Source organism: Terrapene carolina, unplaced genomic scaffold (genome assembly GCF_002925995.2).
Source record: "Terrapene carolina triunguis isolate 2854851 unplaced genomic scaffold, T_m_triunguis-2.0 Scaffold67, whole genome shotgun sequence".
Classification (NCBI taxonomy): Eukaryota; Metazoa; Chordata; order Testudines; family Emydidae; genus Terrapene; species Terrapene triunguis.
Window position 1 is genome coordinate 40,917,857 of NW_020664418.1, and position 26,801 is coordinate 40,944,657.

The window sequence follows — 26,801 nt, forward strand, 5'->3', positions numbered from 1 at the left end:
TTGCCGACCCCTGCTGTAGCCTGACCCAGCATTTCGGCCCAGATCTCTAGAGGTAGCAGGTTGATGCAGAAACCCACTAAGCCCCCAGGTAAAGAAGTTTTTATGACTGCATAGCTCTATGATCACTTTTATGTGCACGTCTGACGTGGTGCAGCTGTTCATGCCACAGAAGAAGAAAACCTCAGCTGCTGCTATTATAAACCCAAAGTTCCCCATAACGTCTCCCGGTTCCTATTAACCAGGGGGCTTGGAATTAAAGAGAGGCAATTCCCATGAAAAAAGCCCACACCATGTGCATTTAAAAACAAGGCACCTCCTTTTAGCCCCAATATGATTCTCAGCGGCAATCGTGCAAAACTCCCCATTCCAAATAAGAGACCTGCTTCAGCACAGCAAGAAACCTGTGAAGCCAAAATACTTCCAGCTCTACATTTGAGTCCTGTCACTCTTCTCCATTATAACACCTAACACAAGAGCCATCCCTGTGGCCACTCTGCCATATCTCCCCAGGACTGGGAATACTCCAAGCGCTGTCACTTTAAGGGTTTAGAAGGTGTTGTTTTAACAACCTCTAAGCCCCCCTTCTCAGTTTCAGCTTAGTGCTGAGATCACATCCCTCACTGCCGCTAAGAGACAAAAGCCATTTATCAACCTATCTGATAAACCTCCAATAGGCCTGGATCCTTATCTGGAATAAACCACACTGCCTGGATGGATTGGAGGCATTAATTCCCACTCCTTGGAGAAAGAGGCTTATTACAGCAAATATCAGGGTCACCTCATCAAGGGGAACTGGATCGGCTTCTCAGCTAGACCCAAAAGCAACAGCAGCTTCTTACAGAGTGTGGTACAGGGGACAAACCCAGGAGTCCTTCTTAGGCAAAACTCATAGGGCCAGATTTTCAATACAGTTCAGCTCCCATTTAGGCTCTGAAATAAAAGGCTGGATTTTAACAAGAGCTCAGCACAGAGGGTGCTGAGTGCCACATACGTTACCCTAAGGGCTGCAAACGGGAGCTACCGGATACTGAGCAGTTTTAGAGACAAGGCCCTAATAATGAGGGCTGAGCACTTGCAAATTGAGCCTAGATCCTTGGGAAATCTGACCCCTAGACTCCTCCGTAGGAGATTTGCGTAGGGAAGAGGGAATACAAAATGTCAGGATTTGGTCTGATTCTCCCACCGGCTGTTTTGTACCAGTGCAACTCCACAATGGGGTTACCCATGAGCCACGCTGGGGTGAGAGAAAAATCCGGTCCCATGGTGCAAATGAGGAGGAACTCAGGGCAAACCACTAGGGTCAAAGCACCGGGAGATCTGAATGTTTCATTAAAAGCAAAAAATCAAGAAAAAGTGCAGGGCTTGGTGGGGCACTCAGCTCACACACCGAGCGCTCTGTCGGGACAGGCTGGGAGCAGCGCTCAGCACGGCCCCTCTAAAACAGGCTGTAACTTTTAGAAGCAGTTTTAAGACTCCATCAGGGTTACAGCACCTCTTTACTATGTGCTGCTGAGATGTGAATTAGCAGGAGGCAGAATGGAGAGAAGGGGGGAGACACCCAGGTGCAGACACCCCTTTTTCTTCCTCCTACCTCGCGGACCCCTATTAAAATGCAGAGCGAGGGACAAGCATAATGAATGAGGAGCATGGTCTAGATTTGTGCCCAAACTCCTCTTAGCAGTTCACAGTGGGTCTTGATTACCCAGTTTTGCCAGTTCCTTGAAATATATTTGGCTGTTGAGGGGAGAATTAAAAACAAAACACAAACTCACAGCTCTAATATCAAGTTCTTTCTTGCATGGCAAACTCAGCCCCAGCACTTTGACTCGAAGGCTGCGTAAAGAACTTAAGCAACATGTATCAGATCTGATCAAAAGCTCCCCACAATGTGAATCTCTGCATTCAGTTTTCTTGGGGCTAAAATATCCCAGTGACCAGGGAGAACTAGGTGGACATGTTGATCCTAATATTTCAACGAAGGGGTTTATTTTACTGTATCAGGGAGGTGGTTAATTTATTTATTTATTGCATGTGTTAGAGACATAGCTTAAGAGATTTAGATAGTGCCAAAGAAATGCATGGGCAATAGAAAAGGGAGAAATGCTATAAAAAATAAAACAGGGGATTTAACTTTAGGGCTTTACTTTTTCTTCCCACCCCCCACCCCTCCCCTCAAATGAAAAAAAAAAAGAGGTAAAGAAACTGGAGAGTTTTGGAAGGAACAAATCTGCCTCTGTGGAGTTGGTTTCCCCTCCCCCAACAAAAACAAGCACTCACGGCTCGAAGGAATTTGCAGGCACAGATCTGCCAAAAACATTGTGAAAAACTATGGGGGATTCATTGGAAACAGATGGCGTTTTCAGCTGTAATTCTGAAATTCTCTCCTTTTCTGACACAATACAAACAAACCGGGGTAAGGCAGAGGGTGGCCCTCAAATGTTATCAAACAGAAAGATTAGCAATAGCTGCAAGTGTATGTCGGTGTGCGCGCAGGGGAGGCGGTAATGGGGGGGTGCCAGGCTTTGGGAAGGGGAATCAGACCCTTGCGGGGCCATCTGACTTGCTTTTTACCCTGTGACAGGGGCAACCTCTTCAACCCCAGCGAAGTGAAGTTTCCTAACTGAGCCATGGCCCAGCAGAGGAGGCAGGCAGTGCTAAAAACCCAACCACGGCCAGGCTGGGTCGGGAAAGGAGGGAATGTGTGATGACCCCCCTCCATCCCAACGCCGTTGGGTCGGATTCCCCGGTGTGTTACTCCAGTTTGATCCCAGTGCAACTCCCTCGAAACAAACGCGGTCACGCTGGTGTCTAGGCGCAGTGGATCAGGACCATTCATGTGTATGCCTGTGTGTGTATTTTAAACATCCCTTCAGATGGCCAGGGGTTGCATGAGTGCTAAGCCTGACCCCCCCCAAATCACAGCTCGAGTCAGTCCCTTATCACAGCCTCGCTTTTTAAAAGCACAAGGCACATTTCAGCCAACTTCTATAGTTCCCCCCCCCGCTGAGCGCATGCAACCAGTCAATGGGCACAACCTGGCATTGAGTAGCTATTTCCCTGGTCACTTTTTCCCTTCTTCCACTGCACACGGCAAACCTAGTCTAGCCTGCCTGAGACGGCAGGAGGGGAGATACTTTCTGCCTCTTACTAACAACGCTCTGATCGCATTCGCGTCTCCCCGTTTCTCCACTGTGATCACCTCCCTCCTGGGGGGACAAGGTCTGTGGAGGCACCAGCGACAGACAGAATCAGAGGTCAAGGAAGAAAAAAAACAAAAAACCACGAGGGGGTTTGTGCTGAAAGCTTTTCAACATGTGGCGAACGGCTGCAGAGAGGGAGGGAGAGGCGGAGAGGCCCCCGGACAGGGGGTCACTGAAACGGCCAGCAAAGGCTTTGTACGAAAAGTCTTCAACCCAAGGGGCTGTTCCTTACCTGCAGGGAAGATGCAGAGAAAGACAGGGAGGATTTGGAAGAATCCCAGGGCTGTGGATCCGGCCCTTCTCCCCATACCCATCCATCCAGCTCGAGCTTGAACCACTATCCTCTCCCTGGAAGAAGAGTTTAAAAAAAAAAAAAAAGAGAGAGAGAGAGAGAGTGGAAGAAAAATAAATCAATCGAAAGGAAGGAGAGAAACTGAAAAGAATCCCTCAGCCCCCCAGCGAGCGAGAGTCTGTCTAGCTGGGCAGGGCAGGGAGCCCTCGCTGGCAGGCTCCAGTCGCCTCGGCACTGAAATTACACAGACTTTTTTTCTTCTTCTTCTCTCCTTTCCCCCTTACAAAACAGTCCAAACCATCAATCATCCCCGCTGCCTTCCAATGTCTACCGAGCTCCTCCTTTCCTCCAGTCAGGAGCCAGCGACTCCGCCTCCCAGGCCAGGCAGGCTCCTCTTACAGCCAAGCAGCGCACTGAAGCAGGAGGGTGGGAGGAAGAAAGAGGCGGAGGAATTAATTCATTCCATGCACTAGTCTAGAGCAATGAGAGAGAGAGAGGCCGGTTACACTAAAGCACTAACCACAGAAACCCCTAACCCCCAGAACACCCCTCTGGAAAGAGAAACCCACCCAGAGACTGGCTAGGCTGGACAGGGATCCTGGCTGGGGATCAGGCTTCCTTCTGTACTTACAGCGGAACTGACTGGAAAAGGGACAGTGCTGGGTCCCGGATTTCGCTCCCAGCCATTTCACAGTTTGGTTTGCGAGTCACCAAAAAATAATGTTGTTTTTTTTTTTCTAGCTGCCAGCAAGTGCCTGGGATCTGAAAATCCAGCAGGGTTTCCTCTGCCGCCTACCTAGTGAGGCAACCACGCTGGGCACTGACACAGCACTTAGGTTGTCAAAAGGCTGCACAAAGGGTAACTGGTGTAGCCCCCGGAGGGAAGGGGAAGGATCATTACCTCCCTTGTAGTAAGGGGGAAACTGAGGCATGGAGGTCCAGCTCCTCAAAGGGATTTAGGCTCCTAAATCCCATTGAGGATCTGGGCCTGAGAGCTTACATAATTTAGCCAAGGTCACCCACTGAGTCTATGGCAGAGAAAGAGGACATAGGAGTTTCTGGCTCCCAGCCCTGTGCTCAGTCCACTAAAGGATACTGTCACCCCTTGTCACTGGCAATGAGCATTCTGCCATCAGAAACCAGCTGACAGTTTGCTGTAGGCGTACGTGTTTCACAACAGAATCCAGCTCGCTCTTCCACAGCTGCATTAACAGGAGTGAAGTAAGCCCATATGACTCAGAAACACACATGGAGCACATTTCATAGCTTCATGTCATTAGTCTGATAGATGTTAGAAATGGAAATGCTCTATTAAGTCACTTAGTCGAGCTCCCGACCAATGAAGGATAGATCCCTATCATACATTTGCTGGTGTATTCTCAAGACCAATGTTAAATAGCCAGCCAAATACTCTTCCGGAACTTCCGTAGGATAACTATACTGCAGCCTAACAGATCTCACTGTCAAGAAGTTGTTGCTGATATTCAGCTTGTCCCTATCTATCTGGGAGAGTTTTACCCATTATACTGATATAGTCATACAGGTCTAGTTGTACCAGCGTAACCCCCCATGTGGACACTCTTATTCCAATAAGAGTGATTTTCTTCAGTTTAGTTTATGTCACTTGGGAAGGGGTGGCTAAACCAAAGAATGCCGCTCTTAAGAGTATCTCTGTAGGAGAATCATACCGTATAACTAGATTCGTTTAAATTCACTCCTTTGCTTATAGCAAAAACACTTTCCTTGAAGCAGGTTCAAACTACAATGAACTAAGGCCACTGTAATTCTGAATCAGAGCATCTGCACAGGGATTTGATGCACTTTAACTTCACAATTTTAGTTAATTCATCTTAACTTTCCATGCCACTGTAGTGCCGATGGGAAGGGTTTTTCCATCGATGCAGGTAATCCACCTCTCTGAAAAACAGTAGCTATGTGGATGGAAGAATTCTTCCCTTGACCTAGCTGCGTTTACAGTTGGGTTACCTTAACCTAACTACAGCTCACAGGTGGCAAAATTTTTCACCGCCCAGAGTGATGTAACTAGGTTGACCTAAGTTTAAGGTTTAGACCAGGCCTCAGCTTTAAAAAAAAATCCTGCCTGGGGTGAAGTGAAGAGGCTGCAATAAGATCACATATTTTGAGACGCAAGTTTCTCAAATATCTCCATTTGTCTATTGTGTGAAGTTGTGGGGTTTTGAGTTTCCAATACTCCAAACAGCTGTGTGGGCTGAAACCATATGTGTAGTGTATGTGGGGGGTACTGCCCCCCCAAACGGCAAGCCTGGGGCAGGCATGGAATTTGCCTCCCCATGTGCAGCCCCGTTGGCCTGACTGGAGCTGCCCCCCCAAATATAGAAGTCAAACTACACCTATGCCTGAAGCACTGGATTTTTATCCAGGCTGTACTAGGAATAAAAGTGAAGGTGATTCTGTGTGGAATCAAAAGAGCACAGTTGCGAGCGAGGGGCCTTGTCCACTTCACAAAGGGGCTGCAGTCGGCTCTGAGTTTGAACCAGCACCATTTCCCGCCGTTCTGATCCTGGAGCCTGCACACTCGGATGCGCACTAAAGTCAATGGGAGGTTTGTGTGCAGAAGGGCTTCAGGATCAGCCTGAGCAGGGAAAGAGATTAAAAACGGACCCACATGAAGCTTCAGCCTTCAGGTCAGTGAAAACTGTGCTGCCACAAAACAAATATCTGGTTCTACTGACTCCAGTTCGCAACCTTCCCGTTTCCCTCCCCACCTCTCCGGACACATTTAGGCTTAGCTGCATGAGGTATTGCACGTTTGACTGCTGTTTGTGCACAACGGAAGGCAGCCGCTTTCATTGGTGAAAACTAGACATTGGTCTAAACAGGCCCAAAATATGGATGTTTCTGAAGTTCCACTCTGGATCCAGTTCCACATTTTGCAAATGACCTCTACCTTTGTAATGAGTTGAACCAAAGACCTGGATCTCTAGCATCCCCAAATTGTTTGAAATTTGGGATCTGAACTTTGCCTAAGGGAGACAATCTAGGCATCTACCTTTGAAATGAATTGGGAGGGGATACTGACTGCATTCTCCCTTATTTCTTTTCTTCCTAAAGCCTAAATGCTGTCGCCAACAAGGATCTCACGTTTTAGATTGCACCTTTCACCCTAAAGGATCCCTAAGCTTTTTACAAACAACACACAGGGAACACTTCATCCACCACAGAAATGCAGCCACTGTGAGGTAGAACACAATAATGCTGTACAACAGCTTCGTACAGGGAGCAAAGAGGCATCCTCGATCCAGCGGGCTGCTGGGAGCTTGTAGGGTAGTAGAATATTGTGATCTGAACTGGAATTAGAACAGTATGCTAGGGCTAACACACCCTAGCCCCTGAATAAAAGTGTCCGTAGGATTTAAATCAGTGCTAGCAGGCAGGATCTCTGGTTTATGTATCTCATGGAAGACAGGATGACCCGTGGCAAAGCACTCACCCTGGGGAGACTCCAACCCTGTGTAGCCACAGTGGAGTGAGAAATGGACTAAGTGTTGCCTGACCCTCTAAGTGCCAAATGTATCCCTGATGTAACTCCATTGATTTCCATAGTCTCACAACCTGGATGAATTCAGTGCTAATTCTTTGGTTATTAAAAAAGGATCAGCTAATCAGAGGCTCCTACAATACCAAGGACAGGGGCCAAATCTACCCTTGAAGCCAATGGACCTGATTCTGCTGCCTCTGAAGCCAATGGAAATAGAACTGGGCCTTTGAAGACTTTCTGCTGCCTGTAGCTAGTGGTTAGAGTAGGGGAACTATTCTTGGCTCTCACAAAAACGGACTGACTGTGGCTTTTATCCACCAATCTATCTAACCACTATGACTTTATTTACCATTCAGTTTAGTATCTAGGAACCTTAAGACAGCAACTTCACTGCTCTATGCCTCAGTTACCTCCTCACAGGGGCTGGGAAACTTAATCAACTGATGTTTGCTAAGTGCTTTGGGAGCCTGGGATGAAAGTTTTCAGAGCACAATTCTGCTCCCATTTAAACCAATGGCAAAACTCTGATTAACTTCAATGAGTGAAGAATTGGGCCCCAAAACAGCAAGTACGATATAATCTTTTGTAACAGTGCATGGTATCATTTCAGTTCATGAACCACCATTTAATATCTAGGGCTGTAAAAGCCTGTAGTTTATAAGCCTGGTATCAGATACTCATGTATTATCTACATTATGCATACATGGACATTTATACAGCTACTGATGAGAGATTTTCAGAACTTACTTATCAATTTCCCAGTGTTTCCATGTGATTAGAATGAACCCCAAATGTGTAGCTACCAAATGAAGGTGAATGAAGACGAGAGAGATGATGTGTGTATGGACATGTCTCTAAACACACTGAGTGCTGGAGTATTTGGACTAGTGAATGGTTTTCGTGCCAAATGTGAATACCATGAATGATGGGCAATAGTAAAAAATAACCAAGTTATTCATCAATCTCAAAACTGATTAGAAGGACTAAGGCCAACCTAAAATCTAGAAGATTCCCATATGAGAAGATCCCATGTTCCGACCAGCCCCGAAGGACAGTGACTATCTGCAATGCAAAAAACTAGAGGGGACAGCACACAGCTCTGAAACAGACATATTTCTCCCATACCCATTTTGCAGGATCTCCCCATTGGCACAGGGTGACCATAGAGTAGCTCACTGCCCACCCCTTGCTGATTGGCCTTGCTTGTTATCCCACCTTCCCTGCCTATTTGTTTGGCTGACTTGTTGCGTCTCGTTTTAAATTTAAGCTCTTTGGGGCAGGGGCTGCTTTTTACTATATGTTCATATAGAGCCTAACCCAACAGGGCACTGTTCCGGGGGGCCTCTTGGTGCTACTGCCATAAACATAATTCTAATAACAGCCATTGAGGCATGAGGGTTCCCGGGATTACATGTGTTCAGGTTGGCGGGTGTGTTTCCCTCCTGCGCTGCAGAGAAAGAGCAGCTTTTCCTGACCTATCCCGCCACAGGAATCTGAATATGAAAGGTGCTTCTACATCATGTAGGGTGGCCAGATAGCAAGTGTGAAAAATAAAGGGGGTCTAGTTGCATATATAAGACAAAGTCCCTAATAGCGGGAGGTCCGGTCACCCAAACAACATGTATTGGGATTTGGTTTAAACAACAGAATCCTGATCAATTCCAAAAGCCGATGGAAAAGGGGAGGGAAGGGGGCATTGACTCTTTGGAGAGAAAAAGGATCAATGAAGCTCTGGGAAAGATTGACAAGTGATTTTAAAATGAGCATGCAAATCAAGCCAATGCTTGTGCTTTGGAGGATTCCCTTATTTTTTTAAAAAGCCAGCAACACTGTATCTTTCTTGCAGTAAGGATCCAAACCTATAGAGTTTGCAAGAGGGTGATTAGATGGAGAACACTGCAGTATTTTTTAAACAAGAACCGTCTGTACCCTACATTTAATTACCGCTACACTGCAGTCTCTCTCAAAGTGTGGATGTGTGCAGTAACTCCCATTTGATTAACATTTAGACCCTTAGACGTTAGGTAGCAGCTGGATAAGTGTCTCAAAATGCTGCTCTGCTAACATGTTTTCCTGCCCTGAAAAATCCGTGTATAGCAACTAATAGGGAAGGTATTCTATTGCAGGCTTCATTAGTGCATTGGGCATGGTAGTTACAGTATCTTAATGGGGTAGGTCAGAGGAGATGGTATCTGAAAGAGGCTTTGAAGAGAAGCATGCAGGCTGACTGTTGCTTGGCAAAGAGCAAAGAGGATTCTTCGTTGCAACAGCTGAGTTTTTGGTGGTTGGGCAATCTAAATATATATCTGCTTATATGAATCCTGGACTCAGTAGCCTGACTCTTTAAAGGGACACTGTTAGGTGTCAGTTGTGGATTATTAAAATTTTGTAATGCCACCACCAATAAATAAAATACTTTGCTCTTATACAGCACCTTCCATCCAAGAATCTCAAAGCCCTCTACAAATCAATTAAGCTTTTCAAAACCTCATGAGGAGGGTAAAGATATTTTGGGATCGCTACATGAAGTGATCACCCAAAGCAACTAGTGCAAATATAATGGCTTGTCAATTCGTAATGCAATAATGATCAAGTTAGGCAGGGAGGAGGAATGTATGAGAAATCCTTCATTCCTACCCGCAAAAGAAAGCAAAAGGAGCTGGATATTTTCAATAGAATAAAACTTGTCACGTCAACTTGTTTGCAGTGTAGTTGTAGCGGTGTGGGTCCCAGGGTATTAGAGAGACAAGGTGGGTGAAGTCATATCTTTTATTGGACCAACTTCTGTTGGTGAAAAGGGCGAGCTTTCGAGGTTGCACAGAGCTCTTCTTCAGGTCCTGAGTAAGCTCTGTGTAAACTCAAAAGCTTGTCTCTTTCACCAACAAAAGTTGGTCCAAAGATGTTACCTCACCCCCCCCCTTGTGTGACAGGTGACATTCAACTCCTTCCTCCCCCTAATTTGTTTGCAACATATTGTGGGGCTAGGCTTGAATCTCACACATCACATAATATAACCTCTCCTTGTTCTGAAGTGTTTAGAAGAGCGGCTGGAATTCTTCTTCTGTATATTTAGTTCTCTGCAGGGAGCTCTGCCTTCGTCCCCATCTCCTACCAGAGTAAATCCCAAACAACATTCCTATTGCATCTATTTCACATCTGAGTGAAGCTCTAATCAACAACTGGACTAATAGGTGGTCATGTCTGTGAGCAAGTTTCATGGCTGTTGGTGAAATGTATGTGGCTCAATTGAAAATCTGGGTAACTTCTAACTGCCAAAAAATAAACAGAAGGGCTCTTCAACCCTGTTTTGATTTTCTGTCAGAACAGAGAGAAATCAATTTAGTATAATTGGACAATAATGCTGCCTCTTCTTTCCCTGCTGCTTCTAAAATCCACTTTTGTCTCTAGAAATTGCAAGAGTTCCTACAAATATATTTGTCTAATCCGCCTCTTCCCATCCAAACAGGATGTCTAAGGACCTCTCCTAGCTCTGATCAATAAAAGGTAACAGGTCTTTCTGTGGAACAGCTGGGATGGAGACACCAATTTTCCTGAAGGCTAGATCACCAGTATACTGTGGCTGGAGAAAGTAGGAGTTTAGGAGGGGCACAGAGCAAGCAGGAGCCTGCAGGAGATGCTCTTTAAGGTGCCTTCTGACTTTATGTGGCAACACTGTACCATCCCACTTGGGTTGTCTAGTGTGGATTCCTGAAGATGATGCCTAGAAATGTGATCCACCACACCATGCCATTTCTGCTTTCAGTTATGAAACACTAAGGACAGTCTAGAATCAGAGGGGTAGCCGTGTTAGTCTGGAGCTGTAAAAAGCAACAAAGAGTCCTGTGGCACCTTATAGACTAACAGATGTACAGTCTAGTAGATGTTGTCACTATGCATTTTTAAAAACTTTAAAAAACTACCTGAATATCTCCCAGGAAAATAAATCGTTACAAAAAATGAGGCTAGTAAAAATCCCAATGACTCTATCCCTCTGGATTTTCCAAACCCGTCATACTCCCTACAGAGGATGCAATTGGATGAAGGCTGTATTTTTTGAGTAGGGAATAAGCACATGTGCGCTCTCCCGGGATTAAATAGAGCTCAGGGATCGTTTCTCCCCGCTAGGTGGCGCTGTTTTCCCTAAACAGTTTGCAAAAATATCCAATGTATAAAATAAATGCAACCCAACGCTGCCTTAAACCACATGACATAACATCAGCTTGCAAGCTCCCATTAAAATCTCAATTTGGGGAAATTGATTCTACCTCTGAGCAATTGCAATACAATTACTCCAACAGGCAGCAATCAAGAATCACATCAAAACAACACCAAACTTTCATCTCCTGCCCAAGAACCACCACCACAACGAAAAGCACCTGTCTTGCAAACACAACATGCTTTCCTTGAATACATATAACAACAGGCAAGTCCCTGAATGAAAACAACACTTAAAGAGGATGTTTTGCAACCTCGTTGGTGGTTTTAAAATGTCCTAACTCAAGGCTATATTCTGCCATCCTGACATTGATTAATGCCTTATTACCCACTTGAAATCAGTGGGACTTTTTGTTGAGTAAGGTATTACTCATCACCAGTAAAGGTAGCAGAATCTAGCCCTCTGAGATGAATGTAATGTTTGCTTTAGCCTACCTATATAGTTATCCATCTCTCTCTCTCTCGGTACTTCTTTGGCTCTCATTCCCATGGTGCCCGGATAGCTGTCAAACGCGCTAGTTTGATCTTGAAAACATTCTGTATTTTTAAATCATAGTAGATAGGAAAACGTCTCTCTCTCTCTCTCTCTCTCTCTACATACCCAGAGCATGCAATGAAGAGAAAGAATCAAAGCACAGAATGAGCATTTACAAATTGAGTGAGAAACTCTACAGAGGATCAGAACGGAACGCCCCAGATTCTCAACAGGTCCGAAGGCAGAAAGAGCACCTGGTTAAGAAGCAAATCAAAAGGCAATTAGGGAGGGAAAGGTGGGGGGGGGGAACATCATGCCGGAAACAGAGTCCAGGTAGCAACCCCAAAGCAGGTTAAGAAGGAAGCAAGCGAAGGTGCACAGGGATTCCTTGGGCGGGGGGTGCCCCTTTGTTGCAGGGAACAGACCCCAGGAGTTGGTGCCTTTCCCCCCCAATCCACTTCCCCTCAACCTCACCGGCTCTGGTGCTTACCTTATCGGCTGCATGAGCCCCTCCAGCCCGCTGGGGGGGAGGGTGTTAGTGGTAGGGAGGGGCAGATGGACGCTGGCAGGACCGGGAGGGGGGAGATCGTGGGATTGTCCGCAAAAGGGCAACCCCCCCTCCCTTCCCAAAGAGCCCCCCGGTAGGGTTAAGAGCTCGCCCCTCGCTTCAGCAGCAGGGCAGGGAGAGCAGCATCTTCCTCTCCAGCTGCATGTCTGCGAGAGACTGGCTGAGCCAGTGCAGGGTGTGAAAGGAAAGTGATTTCCCAAGCAGATCCCTCAGCCTGGGAGATAAAACGAAGCAGATAGACAGGCAGGCACACACACCCCCACCCCCCTGCTGCAAAGGCTCCGTGTGCTGGTGTGAGTAGGTTAGTTAGCATGCAAAAGGGGGGATGGAAAACAGAGGCAGCTCAGTGCAAGGCGAAGAGGAGGGGGAGAGAGCTGGTCTGTGGGTGTGCGCCCCAGTAATCCACAATCACAGGGATGGGGATGTGGGGGGGGGGGTTCAGCAGAAGAAAGAAAGTAATTAACAGTGGACAGGAAATTAGGATGCAGGCAAACAAACGGGGGAAGTGAATACACAGGACCCTGCCCACCCAGGTTTCATTCCTGTAGGGTTTAGATCTGGCAGCTTTCCATTTCTGCCCTGAAATAGTTAGGATTGTCCACCTGCAGCTCAGAGGAGGAGCAAACATCTGACATGGTCCCAGGAAAAAAGAGAGTTGGAAATGGTTATTTCCTGGGGGAAATGATAATCCCAGATACACATACTGTATGTGTGTATGTTGTGTGTGGTGAGTACGTGCATACACACGTGCACAACACACAGTTGTCATCTCTCTCTGTGGTGTTTTCTTAACACACAGAGTGGGAGGGAATACAGAAAGGATCGTCTAGAGGATAGTTCTGCTAATGTATGCATGCATTGTAGATAATGTATTGGGTAAAGCAAATAAACCCCAACATGCTTGGGCAAGTTGATTTTCTATTTTCACATTTTCCTAGCTGGGAAAAGAGAAGCGAACAGTACAGATGAAGGAGTGCAGCCGGGAGAGAAAAGAGAAACCAGTGCTTTGTTCCAGATGATAGAATCAGACAAATTACATAGAGAGGTAGATCTTTTATGTCCCATAGGCAGGGGGGAAATAAATAAAAGAGGAGAGAATCCATTCAAAGCTGTAAGTAAAATAGAGATTTAATATTCTCTGAGTTGCTGCTGTCAGTCTCACCACTCAGGTATGGGATACATGTGTGTTAAATCAAACTGCACGTATTGTACCCGTCACACAACTCATTAGGCGACCAAAGCTGTCGCCTGTGGAGTCAGTAAGAGTTTTGCCATTGGGAGCAGTGCGATGAAGAAATTACATACAAACCCAAATATTTAGGAACCTGGTCTAGACCTGACCTGGATCCCTCATTTTACCTTGGGACATGTAGTAACCAAGGTTGAGAGCCTGACCAACTGAATTCAGAACTAAAGAGAGGCCCCAGCGTGGAATAAGCCTACACTGAGCTATTTCCCTAGATGTTATTATTACTCCCTTTCCATTTTTTAATAGAAAGTGAATGAACGCAAAGCTCCGAAAGTCTGTGTGCCAGACAGACAATTAATTACTGCAGGCCCAGAGCTGCGAACATGCTAAATATGCAGTTGCCTTTGCAAGTGTGCAGATAGTAGCCACTCTTTGCAAAGCGTGTTTCGGTGTGGAAGGCAACAAACGCGAATGGCAGCTATCAACTGCTTGATTAAGTCTGCAAAAAAAGAAATGCATCCGAGTTTCACAATATGAGCGAGGGTGTATCGGGTGCAAATTAGAAACTGGGCATGCATTAACAATAACAAATACAAACATCCCCTGCTGCAAAGCTTCGGTAGAGCAACGAGGTCTTTTTTTGAGCATGAATCTCCCACGTAGACACTACTGAACAAGGACTAGTTTAATCTTGGGTCAGGTGTGAACCAGCTAGGGACAGTTTGATGCCTGGCATAAAACCAGTAGCATCTCTCTAATAATAACTCATAGTTTTATCATAGTATCCCGATGCCCCTCCATCAGGGACCCTCATTGCACTAAATACTGTACAGACACAGTAAAAAACAGAGCCTGCCCTGAAGACATTACAGGCTAATTTACGACAAGACACAACAAGTGAGTGTAACAAGGAAAAGAGGTGCGGAGTGGAAATGAGAACATGCATTTCCATACGCCAGCTGTGTGCACAGCAGGGTGGATTCCAGTCAGATAATTAAAAACCATGGTAAAGGTAGATATAAAAACATAACTAAGGTCCTGACTGACCCCCTACCTAGCTGTTAACCTTAGGCATCATCAGAGGAGTTGGCACCCATGGGAGTTGCTGTGTGTGGAGCACTATTGAAAATCTGGGCTTCATTGAGGTACCTGAATGGGAGCTGTGCTTTTTCCAAAATCTGACCCTAATCCTGGGTGCTGAGGTCTTGGAAATCAGGCCCTGAGCTTCTGTTGGAGAATCTGGTCCCTGGTGCTTCATGCAAAATACTGGATTGACATTGCAGGAGGTTGGAGCCTTCTCTCTGCAGAACAATCTCTTCTCTTCTGCACTGCACTCACATCAGTCACGGTCATCATCAGTGACTGGTGACTTAGTTATACAAGGAAGTAGTTTGTGGACAATATGACATAGCCACTTATTAGAATTCTCTTGTCCTTTCAAGTGGGCATTTCGCTCTTTGGTAAAGAAAAACAATCCGTCCTTCTGAACATGGACGCGATGGTGGGGCAACACAAGCTGGAAAGGAGATGACAGTTATTCCAGACAAACCAGAGAATCGAGGGAGAAGAGGAGAGGAAATCTTTGCTCTCCGTGAGTTAATGGATCCTGTGGTTAGCAGCCTGGGCTAGACCGTGGGGATGCTTTGGGCACTGGCCTAGCCACTGATGTAGGGCAGCTGATGGGATGTGGGAAGCATGTGAATCCAAGGATACTCACATGCCACTCCAAAAACGTCTCCTATCCAGTTAGAATTCCCTTTGGGTAGAATGCACAAGTACACGTTCATTCAAAAGAGACGTGTGGCCCTCTGAGGTGTCAACATTACATGAGCTGCGGGCTGCTGTCCAGGAATCACAGCAGCTTAATGCATCCCTGGTCAGTGCTCAGCACTGCAGCGGATGCTGTACCATGGGCATTCCTCTCCTCACAAGCTATCCACAATGTAACTGTTTGCTGCAAGGTCAGCTTCTCTGCTATGAGTTGGTGAGAAGGGGCCCGGAAGCTAGCAATGGTCAAACCAGTTCAGATTAGATGAGAACCAACCTGAACCTTAGCCCAAGACTGTTTCTGAGGTCCATTAAAAGATGGTTAACTATTAAAAACTCATCGTCCTGCCTTCTATGCAGGGCTGGGACCTGGCTGGGAAAAGAAGCAGCTCAATAATATATTTCCACAGGTTTTCTGGCCTGATTGGAATCAGGAACTATTGGAAATATCAAGACCATCTTGTCAGTATGAGTGGGCGTATGGGGTCCCTGGAAAGCAAGGGTGTGATGGGGTGACCCTGTCACCTGCTAGGGAAGGAACTGCCCCGCAGCATTAGAGACATGCTCCTCCTGTGGGGTGATTGACTGATTGCCACCCAGGCAGAGGGGGCGGAGCTAGGTGATGAGCCATTAGTCAGCTCAGCCTTATAAGGAGCCTGAGGGAGTCTGGGAAGACAGACTGCAGAGGATGCAGGAAGAAAGGAGAGCAGCAGAATACGGACCCTGGACTTCAGAAAAGCAGACTTTGACTCCCTCAGGGAACTGATGGGCAGGATTCCCTGGGAGAATAACATGAGGGGGAAAGGAGTCCAGGAGAGATGGCTGTATTTTAAAGAATCCTTATTGAGGTTGCAGGAAAAAACCATCCCAATATGTAGAAAGAACAGTAAATATGGCAGGCGACCAGCTTGGCTTAACAGTGAAATCCTTACTGACCTTAAACGCAAAAAAGAAGCTTACAAGAAGTGGAAGATTGGACAAATGACCAGGGAGGAGTATAAAAATATTGCTCAGGCATGCAGGAGTGAAATCAGGAAGGCCAAATCACACTTGGAGTTGCAGCTAGCAAGAGATGTTAAGAGTAACAAGTAGAGTTTCTTCAGGTATGTTAGCAACAAGAAGAAAGTCAAGGAAAGTGTGGGCCCCTTACTGAATGAGGGAGGCAACCTAGTAACAGAGGATGTGGAAAAAGCTAATGTACTCAATGATTTTTTTGCCTCTGTCTTCACGAACAAGGTCAGCTCCCAGACTGCTGCACTGGGCAGCACAGTATGGGGAGAAGGTGACCAGCCCTTTGTGGAGAAAGAAGTGGTTCGGGACTATTTAGAAAAACTGGACGAGCACAAGTCCATGGGGCCGGATGTGCTGCATCCGAGGGTGCTAAAGGAGTTGGCGGATGTGATTGCAGAGCCATTGGCCATTATCTTTGAAAACTCATGGCGATCGGGGGAGGTCCCGGATGACTGGAAAAAGGCTAATGTAGTGCCCATCTTTAAAAAAGGGAAGAAGGAGGATCTGGGGAACTACAGGCCAGTCAGCCTCACCTCAGTCCCTGGAAAAATCATGGAGCAGGTCCTCAAGGAATCAATTCTGAAGCACTTAGAGGAGAGGAAAGTGATCAGGAACAGTCAGCATGGATTCACCAAGGGCAAGTCATGCCTGACTAACCTAATTGCCTTCTATGAGGAGATAACTGGGTCTGTGGATGAGGGGAAAGCAGTGGATGTGTTATTCCTTGACTTTAACAAAGCTTTTGATACAATCTCCCACAGTATTCTTGCTGCCAAGTTAAAGAAGTATGGGCTGGATGAATGGACTATAAGGTGGACAGAAAGCTGGCTAGATCGTCAGGCTCAACGGGTAGTGATCAACGGCTCCATGTCTAGTTGGCAGCCGGTTTCAAGTGGAGTGCCCCAGGGGTCGGTCCTGGGGCCAGTTTTGTTCAATATCTTCATTAATGATCTGGAGGATGGCATGGACTGCACTCTCAGCAAGTCTGCAGATGACACTAAACTGGGAGGAGTGGTAGATACGCTGGAGGGTAGGGACAGGATACAGAGGGACCTAGACAAATTAGAGGATTGGGACAAAAGAAACCTGATGAGGTTCAACAAGGACAAGTGCAGAGTCCTGCACTTAGGACGGAAGAATCTCATGCACTGTTACAGACTAGGGACCGAATGGCTAGGAAGCAGTTCTGCAGAAAAGGACCTAGGGGTTACAGTGGACGAGAAGCTGGATATGAGTCAGCAGTGTGCCCTTCTTGCCAAGAAGGCTAATGGCATTTTGGGCTGTATAAGTAGGGGCATTGCCAGCAGATCGAGGGACGTGATCGTTCCCCTCTATTCGACATTGGTGAGGCCTCATCTGGAGTACTGTGTCCAGTTTTGGGCCCCACACTACAAGAAGGATGTGGAAAAATTGGAAAGAGTCCAGCGGAGGGCAACAAAAATGATTAGGGGGCTGGAGCACATGACTTATGAGGAGAGGCTGAGGGAACTGGGATTGTTTAGTCTGCAGAAGAGAAGAATGAGGGGGGATTTGATAGCTGCTTTCAACTACCTGAAAGGGGGTTCCAAAGAGGATGGATCTAGACTGTTCTCAGTGGTACCTGATGACAGAACAAGGAGTAATGGTCTCAAGTTGCAGTTGGGGAGGTTTAGGTTGGATATTAGGAAAAACTTTTTCACTAGGAGGGTGGTGAAGCACTGGAATGGGTTACCGAGGGAGGTGGTGGAATCTCCTTCCTTAGAGGTTTTTAAGCTCAGGCTTGACAAAGCCCTGGCTGGGATGCTTTAGTTGGGGATTGGTCCTGCTTTGAGCAGGGGGTTGGACTAGATGACCTCCTGAGGTCCCTTCCAATCCTGATATTCTATGATTCTATGATTCTGCAGGGGAAGGCTGGCTTTGGCCGGAGAGCTGAGCCACAGGAATAGAGCTAACGCCTGTGGTGGGCTCCTGGAAGAAGGTGCCAGGAAGGCAGTCCTGGAGCCATTGTGCCAGCTGGGGAACAGGGAGCAGGGTAGGCTCCTGTTGGGGAGGAACCCTCAGCTAAGGCCTATAAGGAACAGGGAACTGAAGAGAAGCCCAGGAAGGCAGAAGACCATTGGGATTTCTGTGGTATCTGGACTCCCAGCAGGACAAAGCCTAGGGGGTCAGCACTCTGGGAAGAGAGAGAACTATGAGTTGAGCCCACAAGTGGAGAAGGACCTTTTGTCTATGTCAGCTTGGGACTAGTATTGAAGATGATATTTGGGTTGGGACTTTGAGTTCCCTGGAAGCAGATGGAACCTTTATGTGACTTGGCCAGAGAGCCAGGCCACAGCAGACCCAGAGAGAGAGAGGGAGGCCATTACAGGGCCAAGGAAGCGGCCACCACAGGGGCACTGGAGATGAGGACCCCTGGCAACATTGCCACAAAGGGGCGCTACTTGAGGTGCAGACGGACCCTTGCAAAGGGATTAACTTCGACTGGGACCCAGGACTCCTGGGTTCTATTTCCAGCTCTGCTGATGATGATTTGAGCAAAACCCTTTCCTCCTCTGTGCCTCATTTCCACCTTATCGCCAAAGTGGGGCTAATAGCTAATATCTCATAATAATAATCTAGTTCCCTAGGGCAGAGGCGAGGACTCAGTCAAAGGGCCTCGAGAAGTGTGATGGGTTACATCATTAGCCACAGGCGGCCTAGGAAAGGGGTGGCAGCGGCTGTTCCTTCCTGAGTCCTGGTCAGAAAGCACGGCACCAGGACATCGAGGGGAGTTGGGCAGCACTGAGACCCGCCGCTTCCCGGCTCTCAGAGGCCCAGCCTGAAGGAACCAGTTGTGAATGGCTGATGAGCCCCTCCCCCAGCCCTCAAGAGATGATCTTCCCCCTGTGCCAGCAGAGCGGTGTCTCTTATCGCTTCACTCCAGCGCTTTCTCACCCTTAGAATACACTGGGCAGGGCTGAAGCATATGGAGGTGAAGAATGTTCAGCTGTGACAACCAGGGCTGGGTATTATACAAACCCAGCCACCAGCACCTCACCTTTTCAAAGGCTTCAGATCCGCTACAAATTGCTTCTGAATGACAATGGGAATTTCTCGCCCTTCACAAAGCCCCACGATTAGCATCTTTATTGGAATAAACTAGCGAATTTCTCCAGTCGAAAGGCTTGTCTGGAGAATCCTTAATTCCAGTTAAATGGATATTCATCAGTAACTCTGGCACTTGCAAGGTAGAAGTGGGGGCAGTTGCCTTGCCTGATGCTTAGCTCACCACCTGCTGAGGTCCAGATCTCAGGCAAAGACCACAAGAAGGGACCCAATCAAAGCCAACTGCAAACAGCAAGGCAGGAAACCGCTAACAACCAACCCAGCTACAGGGAACTTTTGTTTCTCAGTTCCGCTTTAGCTGCATTCAGTAACTCACAGTAAACCAGTGAGATCTAGTGTAATGTGTTTGGAGGGGGATGTGAAGAGGAGATACTCACTCAATAAAAACAACAAGGAGTCCTTGTGGCACCTTAGAGACTAACAAATTTATTTGGGCATAAGCTTTCGTGGGCTATAACCCACTTCAGCTTGGGTTATAGACCACGAAAGCTTATGCCCAAATAAATTTGTTAGTCTCTAAGGGCTGGTCCACACTGGGGGGGGGTGGGTGGGATCGATCTAAGATACGCAACTTCAGCTACGAGAATAGCGTAGCTGAAGTCGACGTATCTTAGATCGACTTACCTCGCATCCTCACGGCGCGGGATCGATGGCCACGGCTCCCCCATCGACTCCGCTTCCGCCTCTCGCCCTGGTGGAGTTCCGGAGTCGACGGGGAGCGCGTTCGGGGATCGATTTATCGCATCTAGACGAGACGCGATAAATCGATCCCCGATAGATCGATTACTACCCGCCGATCCGGCGGGTAGTGAAGACGTACCCTAAGATGCCACAAGGACTCCTCGTTGTTTTTGCTGATACAGACTAACACGGCTCCCACTCTGAAACCTGTCACTCAGTAAGTTAGCCCTTTGCTCAGCTGGGGTTAATCAACAAATCTGTTAACTTCTGCATGGATCAAGACTATGGGGCACTGGGTGACAAATCTGTCCTTGGTCCAACCAGGCTTCAGCACTCTTTGACTTCAACTGGAGTTGCACCAGGGAGGGATTCTACTTGGTCTCTGGCTGTCGAAGGTAATGCTAAGGCACCTATTGCTGTGTTAAATGTTGCCGTTTCTCTTGTAAAAGGTAGAAGAGAGTTTCGCAAAGTGTGGTCTGCAGAGCAACAAGGGGCTGGTTTGGCAAAGGTAGAAGGAGTTCACATGGTGAGGATTCTCTTCGTTTCCACATGCACAACTGCATTAAAAGACTGCACAAACTGCCTTAACCACGTACCCAGAAAGCTCCAGGGAGATAAAGCCCCTCGCTGTTGAGGATGCATGAGTAAAGCATGTGAGGTCTGGGATGGATGTACTTAGATGATCAGCTCTTTGGGGCTTTTTGTTCTGTGTTTGTACAGCACCTAGCACAATGAGGTCCTGGTCCATGGCTGGGGCTCAAATACTACATAAAATACCTCTTGTCACTTTGCCATGCAATTACTGTGGTAGCCACAGGGATATTATGGGCTTACCAGTGGGAGGGGAGGTGGTTCGTGCAATGGTGAATGGCAGCTGAGGTGTCCAGGGGATGAACTGCTAAGATGTGTTTCACACTAGGAAGAAGTGTGGCAACCCTGGTGTCTACAGTAAATCTGGAGACCGGGCACTGGAGAGGGTGGACCAATGCTCTGAGGTGGTACAAATGCCTGGCTAGTGTGTCTTGCTCATGTGCCCAGGATCACACTGATTGCCACGTTTGAGGTTGGGAAGGGAAGACTGGCTGAGACCTTGGGGATTTTTTTTTTGTTGCCTTCCTCTGTAGGATGGGAGATGGTTCTCCTGCTGGGATCATCTGGGCACATCCCACTGAATCAATACCCTGTCATTGCAGGGGCCTTGAGCATTAGCAGCCCCTCAGTCTCTCGCGTTTTCTGCCTGTGGCACACAACAGTTTAATCTCCTGAGGATGAAATACTTTAGTCTAAATAAAGTTATTGGGCTCATTGTAGAGGTATTTGGCTGAAATGTAATGGCCTGTGATGTCCAGGAGGTCAGAAGAGATGATCTAATTGTCCCTTCTGGCCATAAACTCTCAACTCTGTGACATACGGGATACGCAATGCAGCAGAGTTAAGGTTGCTGCTGAAACCTTCATTTTTCCAGCATTGGACTATTTCTGATTTTAGTTGCCACAGTGTAGCCATGTGGTATTTTTGCATAAAACAGGCATAGTTAGGGCCCTCTGATCAGCTGGGCCTGAACCCCTCCTAGACTAGTAGTAGTCAATAGCTGCTGTGACATACAGCATGTCTCTAGTAAGGACACTTTCTCTATATTTTATAGAAAGGACTTAGATGTAACCCATGAGGCCTTCATGTCAAGAGGTATTTATGCTCTGCCAGACAGTCTCATTTTGGAGATGGATTTTTTTTTTATATTTTATTCATTTACAAGGAAAAACTCAATTTGGGAATTTCAGAATGTAATTTACATACACCGAATAAACACGTTCCTGGAATGTGGAGCATCCACCTGGTTTTCTGAAGAGGCTTCTCAGATATCAGACTGCTGCAGTGCAAGCCACAGAATAAGAGGAATCTCAGAGCTGTTACCCAGCTGGGGCTATTTACATGAGGGGTGGGCTGGCAGAGTTCAGCAATTAACTCCCAGTAGGCAGAGGGCAGGCATTCAGTCATAATAAATAGGAGAGGCCCCATTTCCCCTCATGAGCTCAGTGAAATTTGCAGGAGGACATAGGTAAGAGCATCAAAGGACAAGGGACTGATTTGCAGACACCTGTTCCTGGCCATCAGTGCCAGCTTGTCTGTCTGGCTATAGGGAGGGGTGTTGTGAAGTTTGGGAGGCGGTGACAGAGTGAGATGAAGCAAGTGGAATAAGCACGGTGAGGATAATCTGAACTGCCAGCCAAGTCATAGGCGCCAACTTCTGCTGGCGCCAGTGGGTGCTCCACTCCCTTATGCCCCCAGCCCCACCCCAACTTCACTCCTGCCTTGCCCCCATTCCAACTCCTTCCCCAAAGTCCCCGCCCCAACTCTGCCCCCTCCCTGCCCCATTGGACTCCTTCCCCAACTCCCCGCCCCGGCCCTGCCTCTTTCCCGCCTCCTCCCTTGAGCGCGCCGCGTTCCCGCTCCTCTCCCCTCCCTCCCAGAGCTTGTTATGCCGCAAAACAGCTGTTTCGCGGTGGCAAACGCTGGGAGCTAGGGGGAGAAGCAAGGATGCAGCACACTCAGGGGAGGAGGCAGAGGTGAGGTGAGGCGGGGGGGCGGGGAGGCGAGCTTGGCTGCCGGTGGGTGCAGAGCACCCACTAATTTTTCCCCATGGGTGCTCCAGCTCCGGCGCACCCACGGAGTCGTTGCCCATGAGCCCAGCAGGGAGAGAAACTTTGCAGTCTCGTTAGATCTGGAAATGGTGGATAAAGTAATCCTCACCCATCCACCCAAACCTTCCCTCAAAACGGAACCAGAATCAAACTTCTTCTGCGCTGTGAAAAACATGTGCGTTACCTTTGCACTCCCACCCCATAATTCTGCTGCTGCTGCTGAATGCCCTGGTGCCAAATGGGATTAGAGGGGCCCAAAATAGCCCAATTTAGGCTGCACTGTCCCATCTTCAAACCACATTTGTGTGCGACGTTGTTGACCACCACACATTGCACAAGCCCATCTCAATCCCTTTATGGAGGGAGAGTGGGTGCATCTCCAGTGGGCAGTAGCACACAGCTGCTCCACCGAGAAGCTTAGCTTAGCCACCAGCTTGGGTGTAGTGTGGATCCTCTAAACTGGCGTGAGGGGAATGGTCACATCAACATGGATTTGCTTTGCTTTCTGCTTGGACGGACAGAGTTTATGCAGCACACATGGGGTCAAATTCTCCGTTGGTGCAGTTCCACTGAAGTCCATGGAGTTACCTCAGCAAGGGATTTGGCTCAGGGAAGGCACCTGCTTTAGCTTTCATCTCCATGGTGCCTGTTGCACACACTGCCTTTATCTACCTCCCCGCTTTGCATTGGGCAATAAGGAAAAGCCAAACGTGTTTACTCTTCCGTGTCACCTTGAGTAGCAAAGCGTTGCTTAGAAAACAGCAGCTGTACATCAAACTTCTGTCCAGGGCCGGCTCCAGGCACCAGCTGATTGTTCGAGGCGGCATTCTGCCCAACCCTAGGGTGGCACGGACGCTTTTTTTTTTTTTTCGCTTGGGGCGGCCAAAAAGCCAGAGCCGGCCCTGCTTCTGTCTGCACATTCCCCCCCTGTCACTGACTAAGCACAGCTAACTGCCTTTCTGTCCTGGCCTGATGGCACTAAACACCCCGCACAGCAAGCCCATTCATGATCTCATTCTCACCTCCTTGGAGGGTTAATGGAAACAGGAGATGGGCTACCTAACCTCTAGTAAACAAAGCATGGGTGCCTGGAGGGGTCAAAAGACAAAAATGAGAGCAAGCCCATACACGGACTGGGCTAATGCTGCTGCTGCTCCTTCTGCCACCTGCCATAAGGGCCCTGGATCGAAACTACTCCTTCAGGATTCTCACTTCATCATGCTATAAATGTCGCCTTTTATCTAGATTGTGGTTATATGATCTAAATAATTAATTGTTCTGTTTGTCAGAGGGGTTTTGCTTTTTTTGCTTTTCTGGACACTTTCTGCTCTCGTGCTACTTTTTCTAAAGGGAAAATGATTCTTTAATGCTGACATTAATATTGCATGATATTTAATACACATTATTAAAAAAAAAACCTGATCAAGCTCAAATCCACAATAGGAAGCAAAAGTTGTCAGTGCTGCGTTCTCTTTCCAACCCGGGCTGTATAAATAGCCCACTGCAGAGCAGTAAGTGGGAGACTTAATCATGACCCCTGCCTGTTTTCTTATAATCAATTAGTAATTATAAGGGCTTACATCTATCTAGGGTCTTTCATTCCAAAATGCTTTACAAACTATATAGAGGGATCACTTCACTGACCACTGACATGCAGCCATTGCTGGGGTGGAATGTAGCAGCTGTTCACCACCAATAATTCTCTCTCTCTCTATTCTACATAGGTTCTTATAGTGCTCTCATCACTGTAGTATCTGAGCACCTTCCAGTCATGCATTAAGTGGCAGGACTAACATCTGCCACATAGAGTTTGTTTTCTCATCCCCTCCCCAGGAGGAGAAGTTGTGCAAGGGAGGGTATTGTTTTAGTAGGATTTGTACATGGGGGGGAGGGGTTGTTTTGAAATACACATTGCTATGTATGTATGCTAGAGAAGCCAAGGTCAAAGAAATGCACATTGTGCTTGGAGTTTTGGGGAGGTTTGTGATCCTCAGTTCCTGGGGGAGTTTATTCCATAGTCTCAGGCTAGCCGCTGAGAAAGCTGTGTCTCCCACCCAGATGAGCTTTATTGTAGAGAGCTCCATTGTGCCCGAGGAGCAAAATTATTGACCATGGTCTTCATCCTAGAGCAGGGGTCGGCAACCTTTTGCACGCGGCTCGCCAGGGTAAGTACCCTGGTGGGCCGGGCCGGTTTGTTTACCTGCCGCGTCTGCAGGTTCGGCCGATCGCAGCTCCCACTGGCCGCGGTTCGCTGTTCCAGGCCAAGGGGGACGGTGGGAAGCGGCGCGGGCCGAGGGATGTGCTGGCCTCCACTTCCCGCCGCCACCATTAGCCTGGAACAGCGAATCGCAGCCAGTGGGAGCCGCGATCGGCCGAACCTGCGGACGGGGCAGGTAAACAAACCGGCCCGGCTCGCCAGGGTGCTTACCCTGGCGAGCCGCGTGCAAAAGGTTGCCGACCCCTATCCTACAGCTTTAGGTAGAGTTAAGATATCCTGGGCCAAGGCCACGGAGCACCTTGAAGATAAGAACAGAAACTTTGAACTTGACTCAATATTCCCTGGGAAGCTAGCGTAGAGAGAAGAGGACAGGTGTGATGTGCTCACGGTAGCCTGAACAGCAATACTGCACAATTGTTTAAGGCAGGCAGTGAAGCACAATACCGTATCCACTTGAAACAACAGAGTTATAGCATGGCAGCATTTGAGGCTAGGTTTAATGCCCCTCCTCTTGGGAAAGTGCCAGGCAATATTCAAATGCCACAAAGGAAAGAGGGCTCTGGGCACCTTCCGCAGTACAGCGCCCCCTGTCATGAGACATGGGCATTGGCTCAGTACTGACTCTGTGGAAAGAGGGCCCAATCAGTGCTTCCTGCAGCACCCGGGTTTTCCACCCAAACTGTGACCTGACCGATGTAACTGGAGCAACCTAACTTTTTAGTGTGGACCTGGCCTAAAGCTGATGTCTCGTAAGCACCTTAAGCATTGAGTGATCATTGGACACCACACATCTCATTCCACTGGATCTCTGTGTGCTTTACAAACATTACCAACTATGTGAGGAAAAAACCACTTTGTCCACCATCAAAGGACAACCACCTGCCTGGACTGGACCAGCTGCGCACAAAAAACCACAACACAACAGAAGGAACAGAAACTACAGGGTAAAGGTGCGAGAGTGATGAGCAGCAGAATGAAATCCTAAAATACACAGATACATAGAGGTGAACGTTAGGGAGAGAAAGTGATCACTCAGCTTGGAATTTGGCCAGGACACCATGACAAACATCCCTCTGCTCTTGTGAAAATGGTCATTGGATAATTAATAGCCACATGAATATCCCATCCCATCTGAATCCAACAGTTACTAACCAGGACTGTATGGCATTTACATTCAGTTCTCCCATTGATCAGTTTTCCTTTCCATTACGACTGAAATGTGTATGAGAGTTAATGCACCTGCCTCCTGCACAACACCTTCTAAATGCTGCTTAGACATCTGCAGTAGCATGGTGGAAAACATCCATCTTTCTCACCTTAAAAAGGACGTAGGAGTTAAAGTCCATCAATTCCAGACATGCATTATCTGAAGAGGATTTTATTGTGGGTGGTTGGTGAGACATAAAGGCCGAATGAAAATAAAATCACACCCTCGGGAAATTGCAGAGAATGGGCAGGGGTTTTTCCTAAACCCAGATTTCACTCTTTGCAGGTTGTGTTTCCTTTGATTCCTATTCGCCTCAGTATTTCACCTGTCTCAATAGTGTTGTATGCCGGACAATTTTATAACCCAGGGCTGCTGGGGTTATTTGGAGTCAATTCGGTAGCTTCTTGCTGAGCTCATCATTAATATTAATTGTTGTATTAAGCTCCAGCCCAGCGGCTGGCTGTTGCTTTTCACTGGGCATGTGTGCTATGGAAGAGGAATGCTTAGAATTTCCGTTTCCATCCTGTCAGATCCTCTGGCTTCGGCCTGACCTATCCCCAAGAGCACAGTGGATACAGCTGGAAAAGGGCAGGCCTGGTCTTGTGGCTAAGCTGGGAGACTCCACGGACACTCACCCTTCTCTGCTGCCTGATCACCAGGCAGCTGGAGGCGGATACTAAGGACTGTGTCCAGATCAGCTGCCTGGTGAAAAGGTAATTTATGACACAGGGG

At 47.6% G+C, this 26,801-nt stretch overlaps 1 protein-coding gene across 1 annotated transcript in view; it reads right to left on the bottom strand.

Moving 5' to 3' along the window:
• The window catches only part of RGMA (repulsive guidance molecule BMP co-receptor a), a 35,470-nt gene extending 23,086 nt beyond the window's left edge, over positions 1-12,384 (bottom strand). The window contains exons 1-2 of the mRNA XM_024204156.3: positions 12,193-12,384; positions 3,433-3,548 (exon numbers count right to left, since the gene is read on the bottom strand). Of these exons, the coding sequence (XP_024059924.2) occupies positions 3,433-3,548; positions 12,193-12,206 (130 nt within the window). The 5' untranslated portion in view covers positions 12,207-12,384. The remainder of the gene's footprint in view (positions 1-3,432; positions 3,549-12,192) is intronic.
• Positions 12,385-26,801: the final 14,417 nt, after the last annotated feature.